The sequence below is a fragment of the Vespa velutina genome, chromosome 13, assembly GCF_912470025.1.
Source record: "Vespa velutina chromosome 13, iVesVel2.1, whole genome shotgun sequence".
In the NCBI taxonomy this organism is placed as follows: domain Eukaryota; kingdom Metazoa; phylum Arthropoda; class Insecta; order Hymenoptera; family Vespidae; genus Vespa; species Vespa velutina.
In genome coordinates, this window is record NC_062200.1 from 3,154,045 (window position 1) to 3,164,044 (window position 10,000).

Sequence of the window (10,000 nt, forward strand, 5' to 3'; positions counted from 1 at the left end):
CCATTATAATACTCTAATCGTAAAACTTTGATGAGATTTAAAATAATAATATATATATCTATATGTATATATATACCTCATCGGATGGATCATAGTATTGTTCCAAATATGGATGTGCTAAAGCTTCATCGACTACGATCCGTTTATTAGGATTAAATGTAAGCATTTTATCCAACAAATCTAATGCCCTTGGATCAGCCTTTGGAAACAAACTTGTCCATGGTACCTTTGGTTTGAATGGTAATGATTCAAGATAATTACGTGCCTATAATTATAAAATTCAATTTTGAATATTAATGAAGTTATAAGAAATACATTCTGAGAAAATTATATTTCAATTACTTTCTCATTTATGACACATTCTAAATCTTCTTCTGATGGTGATCCAATTACACCAAGAATATGATTAAGCTGATCCAAGTAATGTTTACCGGGAAATATTGCTCTTCGCGATAACATTTCAGCGAGAATACAACCTACCGACCAAATATCTATAGATTTTGTATATCCCTGTAAATAGTAAGAAAATATAACAATAACGAATATAATAGAAACATCAAAGATATTTAATTAATATTCCTTTCAATTTGCAATATGTTTATACCTTAGAATTAAGCATTATCTCTGGTGCTCTATACCATCTTGTAGCAACATATTCTGTAAGAAATCCAGCATGATTGTGTTCTGGATCTGCGACTCTAGCCAAACCAAAGTCACAAATTTTAAGGTCACAGGTGGTATTCAAAAGTAAATTGCTTGGTTTGAGATCTCTATGCAATACATTTGCAGAATGTATGTATTTTAATCCACGAAGTATTTGATAGAGAAAATAACATATATGATCATTACTAATAGCCTGCAAAATAATGCCATGATGTAATCAATATAAAATGTTAATTATTCTTTCAATGTGTTTATATATAAAATAAACTCACTTGTGTTTTTAAAAGCTTATATAAATCAGTTTCCATCAGACATTGAACAATATAAACATCTTTCATTTGCTCTATGGTAGGTGCCCTTAATATATCTCTTATATCTATTATCTGAAGTAAAGGGAAGGGACCATTAAATTATCATTAGAATTATAGAAATGAACGATATTTCCTTTGCCATAGGTAACAGGAGTAACAGTTATATGAAATTTTGTCTGATTTTAAACTTACATTTTCATGTTTAAACCTTGTCAAAATTTTAATCTCTCTTAATGTTCTTTGGCTATACGTTTGATGTTCAAAAGGAGAAATTTTCTTAATAGCTACTTTTGTTTTTGTTACATTATCATAAGCGGATCTGTAAAGAGAATATTATTTTCGTCTAACAAAGAAGAATAATGTCAATTGAACGATCTGATTTAATTAGAACGGCTGTTAATAAAATAAGATATTAAAAATGATTAATAAAATCAATGAAAAAAATCGATCGATTTATCAATCTTCCATTGTTCTTTAACAACGTTCAGATACACTCCGTTGGATTACATTATATTCGATTACACAGAGACTTTTTTTCGATCGCTACAAATAACACTTAGTAATCTTACAATGTATATATATATATATATATATATATATATATATATATATACACGATAATAAAAGCGATAAAGTGATTCGATAAGCAATTCAAACAGAAAACGATAATCTTTTTTATCGTCTTGTCGCGTAACCTCGAGAAATGAGAGGTAAAAGGAAACGGGGTGTGACGTGCATTTAAAAGTGGCGCCAAAAATTAACAATAAGCATAGCTAAAAGGGACGTAATTACAATTGAAAAAAATTATTCCCGTTTATCTAAATCTTTTATAATAATACGAATGTAAATTAATTGTTTCTACAATACGATATTACTTTAACAATGAGATTTTCAATTGTTTATCATGTTGTCTGTCACGCAAAGCAGACATACCGACGAAACTCGACGCGGATGACAGCGAATTACAAACGATGACACTTACACGACCATTCCATATGCACCCTCGCCCATATACGATAAATTTGTATAACGCGGACCAACTTCGAACGTTTGACCGCGAACGATCTCGCAATTTGGATTCACGGCCGTAGAACCTTCACCCGCCATTTTGACAACTACTTTGCGGTTCCGCCGACGTTTGGAGAAGAACCCCGAGCGACTCTCAAAGTGTCACGAACTTAGCAGAACATAGATGGCCGATCTTACAATTCCATTTGTGTGTTCGAAAATAATACGATACAATTGTTTTAAAAATAAACATTAAATAAATGTTATATAACATTATATTGGATTATTGCAAATATGTTATAATACTAATTTTCTACGTTATTATTATTATAATTATTCTTATATAAAATTATATATTTCTGTTATAGCGGGAAATTTCAAAATTCGATCGATCATCGTTATTCCGTCTATTAATAGTACAAACACGTAACGATACGCGTAGTAACGTGGTAATACGATTGTCGCCATTGTCTTGTTTCAATTTATTTTTCAATCTAAGAAGAGGAAGTTTGAAAGGAAACATTTAATATATAAGTTAATAACACAAGTTTTACAAAGATTTAATAACAATATGAACGCACCACCAACCTTTGAATCATTTTTACTCTATGAAGGAGAGAAAAAGTAAGTAAGAAATATCTTTAAGAAACTAACCTCTAATAATCTATACTATTTATATTTGTAATAGGATAATAAAGGAACAAGATACAAAGGTACCAAATGCTGCTATTTTTACAGTTAACAAAGAAGATCATACTCTGGGAAATATGATTCGAAAGTATGTTCAAAATTTATATTATATACTGATACTTTTTTTATGAATTTCTTTTCTTTCTGATGTTCTCTTAACTTCAATATCCATTTTGTCAATTTTAGCCAATTACTAAAAGATCCTCAAGTTTTGTTTGCTGGTTACAAAGTACCTCATCCATTGGAACATAAATTTGTAATTAGAATACAAACAACGTCTGATTATACACCGCATGAAGCTTTTATGCACGCAATAACTGATCTTATAGCAGAATTATCATTATTTGAAGAACGTTTTAAGGTAATGATCATTTTTATATATCACGTTTTAATAAATGTAAATTACACAACAACAATTTTAATTTCAGGAAGCAATAAAAGAAAAAAAGGAAGGATTGGATTAATAAATTTAAGATTCATTATAGGTTTTAACGAATAAATATATGTGCATATGTATGTATGTATATATACATGTATATAAATGTGTGTGTGTGTGTGTGTGTGTGGCTCAGTCTAATTTAAATTAATTTCTCATAATTGTAAGATCTTTATATGATCATTCGATTGAACATGCTCAATTCAATTGTTTCCCCAAAGTAAATATCTAAATTTTGAAAAAGTGTTTCTGTGATCTTATTTAGTTAAAGATTAATAATTTTACATTTGAATAAATTTCATTATAGAATTATTTCTACATTTCTATATTAATTTTATTCTTGAATTTTTTACAAAGTACTTCCTTCGTTTTATTTTACACAAGTTTATAAATTTATATATAGGTATAAATAGGATGACAAGTAGTTCAAGATAATAATTTGTTTCTTTCTTTCTTTTTTTCTTTTTTCTTTTTTCTTTTTTCTTTCTTGTGTATCAAAGTATTGAATTTTTATGAGACTTAAATATTTGAATTATTCTATCAACTTGCAATAAAAGTTGAATAAACAACATTGGAACCTTTATCTGTCAGGTACAAAAAAGCAACAAGCAAATTATGCGAATAGATAAAAGCATATCTTATCCGATGATATAAATTATTTTTTTTTTTTTTTTTTTTTTTTTTTTTAATCAAGAGACTAACATATAAACTTATACAACCAATCTCAATTTTTAACTTAAATTAACATATTATAAATAGTCTATTAAGATAAAATATATTTCATACCAAATATGCGTGTATACTTTATGTGTATACTGTATTATTAGAAACAAAATAATTATGCCAAATATATATATATATTTATATAAATATATATAATATATATATATATATATATGTAAAGAGAGAGGAACTACTTATTGGAGTATTGCGCAGCACATTTTGTACGTAATAAATATTAAATAGGAGATGCATCGATTGATATAAATATCTATGTACATAATTACAACTGTTCCCTTTCATCATTTAATCAACATGAATTATTTACTAGCTCAATTAGACACATGTCTTTTTTTCCCCTTTCAGGACCAGTACGTTAACATGTCTTTTAAAGAATTTTTACTATTCCCCTGATAATAATAAGCGTGTAATTGATATAAATAAAAAATGAATAGCAGCATCTCATCTTTGTAAATCTACATAAACGTTGTACTTATAACAGCAGGAAGAAAAAGATGCATTTCTTTCTTTCTTATTTTTTTTTTCTTTTCTGTTTTTCTTTTTTTTTTTTTTTTCTTTTTCCTTTCTTTCCTTTTTTTCAATGCATCGGCTTGTGCAGAAATATTTATCTTACGAAGGAAGACATGCTCACATTAGGACCCGATTGTACTTCTCTGATACAAAAATATACTCTGCAAAACTTTAACAAATTTCATTATAATTAGGTTCTCTGGCAAGCATTGTAAATAGGACTACAGATAACAAATACGACGTTAATATGTTTCTGTATCATCGCAATCACGTGTATCATGTCCAAAGGCTGTAAAACAATTAAGAAGTGAATTATGTTAAACATGTTGAAACAAAAACAAAAAAAAAAAAGAAATATATATATAAAATATGATTTAAAATTAGAACTGATCATTTCTTCAAGGATATAATTACTTTTGAGAGACATTTTCTGTATTAAGGGGGGGGGGGGGGCTGGTTTTTTTTTTTTTTTACACCAAACATGCATTATTTGACTTAAACAAGTTATCGAAAAAAACAAAACAAAAAAAAAAAAAATTGTTAAATAAAATAATATTCTTACTTTCGCAATTCTCACAGTACGGTCTTTCCAAGGACTGTTTCTTCGGTGATTTTATGATTTTTTCGGGTTCTGAAAAATCTTGTGCCTGACGCGGACAATCCTCCGTCTCGTGTAAATCAAATTGATCGCAAATATCACAGAACATACGAGGCGCTTTATTTCGCTTTTCCAATGTACTCCTATAAAAAAAAAAAAAAAAAAATATCACATTTATATTATGCGTCTGAATGAAAATGCATCATCATTTTTATTTTATATAATTATTATAAAAAAAAGAAAAAAAAAAAAAAAAAAAAAAGAAGAAGATACAAACCGATTGTAATCGTCTGCTTCATTTGCTGGTACACCCATTTCTAAAACCTCTATTTTACACAACAGCGTTTCATTTTTTCTCTGCATATCCACTATTACAGAATTAAGGAAATCAATCTGACCTTTAACCGTTTCATTTTCTTCCTTTAATCTTATAACATCAATGTCTTTACCTTATAAAATTAAATTATATAACGTTAATATAATTATCCTTATTATTAATATTATATTAATTAATTATTATATAATAAAAGTAATATACCCATTTGTTGATTCACGTCACCTTCAGCTGCCTATAAAAAAAGATTTCTTTCATTTATATATTTATTATATTATGAAATATACGAGTATCATCATAATTATAAGAAATTATTTAATATTAAAAGAAAAAAGTAAATATATAATATAAACCTACATCAAAATTATTTTTTATATTTTCACGTGATAATTTCAATTGATTCGTAGCCTCAGATAATTTTGAGGTAATCTGTTTATTTTCCTTTTCCCTGGAAAAAAAATAGAAATGAAAGGTACAATTTAATGCAAAAAAAAAGAAAAAAGAAGAAAGAAACAGGAGCAATTTTTTTTTTTTTTTTTTTTTTTTTTTTTTTTTTTTTTTATATACATACAGACGACTTTGTACTTCTTTTAATTGTGCTGCTTCTGTTGTAACAATATTTAATTTTTCAATGAGATTTTGCGTATTTTTCTCAGCTTCCTTTTCTTTACTTTTAATAGTATTCGTTAACATATCAATTTTACTATCTTGTTCCTTAATTAATTTTTCAAGAGAATCCTTTGTAATTAATAGATTTTGTTGTTGTTTATGCATTTCTTCTATCTCGTTCAACATAACTTTAACTTCCTCCTTCTTAGAATTTTCTTCATCTTTCATTAGTTGTTCTTGCTTATCTTGTAATGTTCTTAATTGTTCTTTCAAATTATTCATAGTTATTTCATTAGCATTTAAATCAGCACTTTGTTTTGCAAGAAGTTTTTCAAGTGATTCCTTTTCATTCTCCAATTCGACATTATGTTTCATACTAATATCCAATGCAGATTCTTTAGCCTTAATATCACTTTCCAAATTATTTTTCAATTGAATCATAGAATCTTCCTTAGAGTCCTGTATATTTTTTATCTTTTCATTTGATTCGGCAAGCAAATTATTCTTAATAACAATATCAGATTGTACATTTTTCAATTCTATTTCTAATTTTTTCAAATTATTCTCCAAATCCATTTTAATTTCTTCAACTTTACGTAATTCATTATCCTTATCCTTTAATTTGTCCTCTAAATTATTTAATTTATCATTGAACTGTATTTGAGAATTTTTAAAATAATCCAATTCTATCGCAAGCTCTGAAATTTGTTTTATACGTTGTTCGGCTTCTGCTTGTGCTACGGCCAATTCGTTACTCTTAGTTTCTATATTACCAGTAGCAACAATTAATTTATTATTTAAATCCGCAATAGTACTTTCCATAGTATTCAATGTATTCGTAAAATCTTGATGTATTGTTTCTTTATTTAATGTTACAGTTTCCTTTTCACGTTTTAAATCTGTAAGGAGATTTTCCAATGACTTTATTTTCAAATCTTTTTCAACAATTAAAGATTCAACTTTAGATCGAGCTTCCGTTTCCGAAGTGAGCTTTTCAGTCAATTCTTCGATCGACCAACGATTTGCACTTTGATCAGCTTCCAATTTTACTTTAGCTTTTTGTAATAGTTTCATTTCCTCTTGCGACTTAATCAATTCTATCTTGACATCATCCAATTGCTTTTGTAAACTCAATGATTCTATTTTAAACGATCCCTCTGCAGTTTCATAACGTTCACGAAGAATAACTTTCTCTTCCTCAATTTTTTTCAATTGTTCAGTAAGATCAGAGATCATTTTACATTTATCATTTAACGTTTCTTCGCTAACTTTTTTATTTTCTATTAAACAAAGAAGATCTTTTTCTTTAGATTGATATTCTTTTATACTTTGAGATAATTCAATGGATTGTGTTTTCTCTTTAATCAATTGTGAATTAACATTATCCATCTCTAAACGTAATTGTTCCAACAAAGATATATTTTTATTATATTCTCGTTCTGTAGATTCTAATTTTCCTTGTACACTTGCCAATAGATTTTCCATTTGATATACCTTATCTTGTAATTTATCAATGTCTCTTTCTTTTTCCCTTAATTCATCATTATATTTGGTTAATTGCTCGGAGGAATTCGCAGAGCTACTTATCAGATTTGCTATATCTAATTCCTAAATTCAATGGATAATATTTGATTATATTTTGCTCGCATAATACATTTAATATTTAGTTTAATACTAACCAATTTCTCTTTCTGGGAAGATACATTTATTAACTTCTCTTCAGCCCTTGTCAATTGTTGATTTAAATTATCTATATTAGATTCGAATACACGAAGTTCACTTTCCAAATTCGTTTTAGTTTGCTCGGATAATGTAAGAGCATATTGTAATTCTAAAAAACCAAACAACAGTTAATACAATCATATGTAATATAATCGTGTAATTATAATATATCCTCCATTGTTTATCACCTGAATTCTTTTCTAAAAGATGTTTAATCTCTTCGTCTTTACTTTCGACAATTGATTTCAATTCAGAAATTTCCTTCTCTACTTTATTGATTATCATTAATTTCTGCGATGTCTCTAAATTAATCTCTTCGATGTATTTAGATTTCTCTTCGATCTGTTCATTAAATTGTTTCTTTAATTCTCCGATCTCTGCCGTCATGGAAGCTCGAATTTCCATAAGTTCTTTCTCTTTTATTTTTAATTCTTCGTTTAATTTTTCTAAATATGCAGAGGAATCTGTTGTCGTAGCTCTTAAAACGGACAAATCTTCTTCCTGAATGAAACAACAAAATAATAAGGCAAATAAAATAAAATATTTTTTGTTCGAACGATTAACGAAAAAAAAAAAAAAAAAAAAAAAAAAAAAAGAACGAAAGAAAGAAAAAAAAACAAAGAGGAGGATGAAGAAATGACGGAACAAAGAAAGAAAGAAAAAAAAATAAAAAAACGAATAATATTTACCAATTTTTCTTTCTCCTTCATTATTTTCTTCGTATCTTCGGCCGCAGCATGTTCTCGAGTTCGAAGTTGATCAGAAAGCAAAACATTTTTATCCTCGGCCACTTTCAATTGCGAATTTAATTCTGTAAAACAGAACGATCGATCAAAATATAATTTCTTAAAGAAAATTCATATTACCTTATATAATATTTTTACATAATTATTAAACTGTTTTTTTTTTTTTTTTTTTTTTTTTTTTTTTTTTTTTTTTAATTATATCCTTTACCTTCAAGCTTTAACAATGTATCATTCAATTCCTTGTCCTTTTTATTATACAAATCTTGTTGATTGGATAATTCGCTATTGAGTTTTTGTGCTTCTGATATTTTCTCGTTCAATTGGAATGATATCTCCTTAAGTTTCGTATCTTTAATGTTCAATTGTTGTCCAAACGATTCGGATAATTCATTAATATGTTTGATATTTTCATCTTTCAAATTTGCCAAAACATGGCTCTGATTTTCTAAATGTTTTTGCGACTCAATAGCCAACTGTTGCGATTTCATTTCTATTTGCTTTTTCTTATCCTCAATAATATTCTCATATTCCGTTATCAACGATTGTTTCTCAGTCGCGTGTCTTTCATTAATGTCCTCGATAGTTTTCTTCATTTCGTTCAATTCAATTTTCAATGAGCTCGTATTAATTTCAAATTCTTGTCTCATATTCTCGATGCAATTCAATTTCTCTCGAATATCTTCCTTGGCACATTCCAAATCCTTTTGAAGATCACATTTGATTTCATCCTTCAAAATACATTCCTTTTCTTTTTCGTTTAATTTTATTTCAAGATTTTTCATTGATACGAGATATTCCTCTATCAAAATAGTTTTCTCGTTAATTTGTTTCTCCAATTCGGCTTTCGTTTCCTTCAAATTTTCATTGTGATTACGCAGATCTACGTAGAAAAGATATATTATGAGAAATTTATATATATTTTTTTATGAGCCATTTTTGTGAAATAATTTTTTTTTTCTTTTTTTCTTTTTTTTTTTTTTTTTTTACAATTGATTCATACCTTCGAATTCTTTTTTGTCCTGATTATTCGCATTATTACTACGTAAACGGGCAAGTTCTTCCTCGGCTTCAAATAATTTCGTACTGTCGCGTTCAAGTTGTATAATACGTTCCCTTTCCTCCGAAAGTTGTTTTTCAAGTGCCTTGATCCTGTTTTCATTTACTGTATTTATTACCTAATGAGAAATACAATTTTTTTTTTTTACTTGACCGAGATCCAATTGACGTAATCATAGGATATAATATCGAGAGTAATAGCAATTCGAGAAGCACACTAAAAAATATACGAAAAGCTCTATGTATATGTACCACCAGTAGACATGATTCGTTTATTAAACTTTTTGAATTTTGAGAATAAAAATTGAGAAAGAAAAAAAATAAATATAAACAAAAAATAAAAAAGAAAAAAAAATATATATATATGTATATATATAAATAATGGAACGAATGAACGAATATATAAATGAAGATATACGTATAAGCGAAAAGAGAATAATAATGAATAATAATAATAATAATAATAATTAATCGAACGCCCATTTTATAAATCAATGCAAAATATGTTATTTAACAATAACTGTTTGTAATTAACAATAATACATTTGTATGTGTATGTGTGCGCGCACGCTCGTG

At 27.2% G+C, this 10,000-nt stretch overlaps 3 protein-coding genes across 19 annotated transcripts in view; 1 reads left to right on the forward strand and 2 right to left on the reverse strand.

Annotated features, from left to right (window-relative positions):
- LOC124953617 (mitogen-activated protein kinase 1) overlaps positions 1-2,150 on the reverse strand; it is a 2,925-nt gene extending 775 nt beyond the window's left edge. For 2 of the 6 annotated variants that reach the window (XR_007102272.1, XR_007102271.1), the window contains exons 1-7: positions 1,957-2,150; positions 1,167-1,293; positions 936-1,046; positions 605-856; positions 343-510; positions 77-265; positions 1-13 (exon numbers count right to left, since the gene is read on the reverse strand). The exon at positions 1-13 is cut by the window's left edge and continues 164 nt beyond it. Coding sequence is in view for 3 of the 6 variants with exons in the window: in XM_047505247.1 (XP_047361203.1) it covers positions 77-265; positions 343-510; positions 605-856; positions 936-1,046; positions 1,167-1,293; positions 1,957-2,081 (972 nt within the window). In the remaining 3 variants the exon portion in view is untranslated. The remainder of the gene's footprint in view (positions 14-76; positions 266-342; positions 511-604; positions 857-935; positions 1,047-1,166; positions 1,294-1,956) is intronic. The other 4 variants (XM_047505247.1, XM_047505246.1, XR_007102270.1 and 1 more) reach the window with 3 other exon arrangements.
- On the forward strand, positions 1,898-3,805 carry LOC124953620 (DNA-directed RNA polymerase II subunit RPB11). 2 transcript variants are annotated; one of them, XM_047505251.1, is made up of 5 exons: positions 1,898-2,190; positions 2,351-2,606; positions 2,671-2,760; positions 2,859-3,033; positions 3,101-3,805. In XM_047505251.1, exons 2-5 carry the CDS (start codon positions 2,554-2,556, stop codon positions 3,134-3,136), a joined length of 354 nt encoding a protein of 117 aa, XP_047361207.1. In that variant the 5' UTR covers positions 1,898-2,190; positions 2,351-2,553; the 3' UTR covers positions 3,137-3,805. The 2 variants fall into 2 exon arrangements, with proteins under 2 accessions (XP_047361207.1, XP_047361206.1); XM_047505250.1 differs by lacking the exon at positions 1,898-2,190 and having other exon boundaries at positions 2,337-2,606.
- Positions 3,806-4,374: 569 nt separating this feature from the next.
- LOC124953615 (CAP-Gly domain-containing linker protein 1) overlaps positions 4,375-10,000 on the reverse strand; it is a 20,896-nt gene continuing 15,270 nt past the window's right edge. For all 11 annotated transcript variants that reach the window (XM_047505219.1, XM_047505225.1, XM_047505223.1 and 8 more), the window contains 11 exons: positions 9,369-9,543; positions 8,577-9,248; positions 8,312-8,433; positions 7,811-8,123; positions 7,580-7,731; positions 5,863-7,508; positions 5,649-5,739; positions 5,496-5,526; positions 5,235-5,406; positions 4,922-5,100; positions 4,375-4,648 (listed from right to left, as the gene is read on the reverse strand). In XM_047505219.1, the coding sequence (XP_047361175.1) occupies positions 4,602-4,648; positions 4,922-5,100; positions 5,235-5,406; positions 5,496-5,526; positions 5,649-5,739; positions 5,863-7,508; positions 7,580-7,731; positions 7,811-8,123; positions 8,312-8,433; positions 8,577-9,248; positions 9,369-9,543 (3,600 nt within the window). In that variant the 3' untranslated portion in view covers positions 4,375-4,601. The remainder of the gene's footprint in view (positions 4,649-4,921; positions 5,101-5,234; positions 5,407-5,495; positions 5,527-5,648; positions 5,740-5,862; positions 7,509-7,579; positions 7,732-7,810; positions 8,124-8,311; positions 8,434-8,576; positions 9,249-9,368; positions 9,544-10,000) is intronic.

Bases quoted from the DNA above. Each gene is read 5' to 3' on its own strand.
- LOC124953620 (XM_047505251.1), top strand. From the start codon at position 2,554: ATGAACGCACCACCAACCTTTGAATCATTTTTACTCTATGAAGGAGAG. The intron at 2,607-2,670 runs GTAAGTAAGAAA...TATTTGTAATAG, and splicing joins CTCTATGAAGGAGAGAAAAA to GATAATAAAGGAACAAGATA. The intron at 2,761-2,858 runs GTATGTTCAAAA...TGTCAATTTTAG, and splicing joins CTGGGAAATATGATTCGAAA to CCAATTACTAAAAGATCCTC.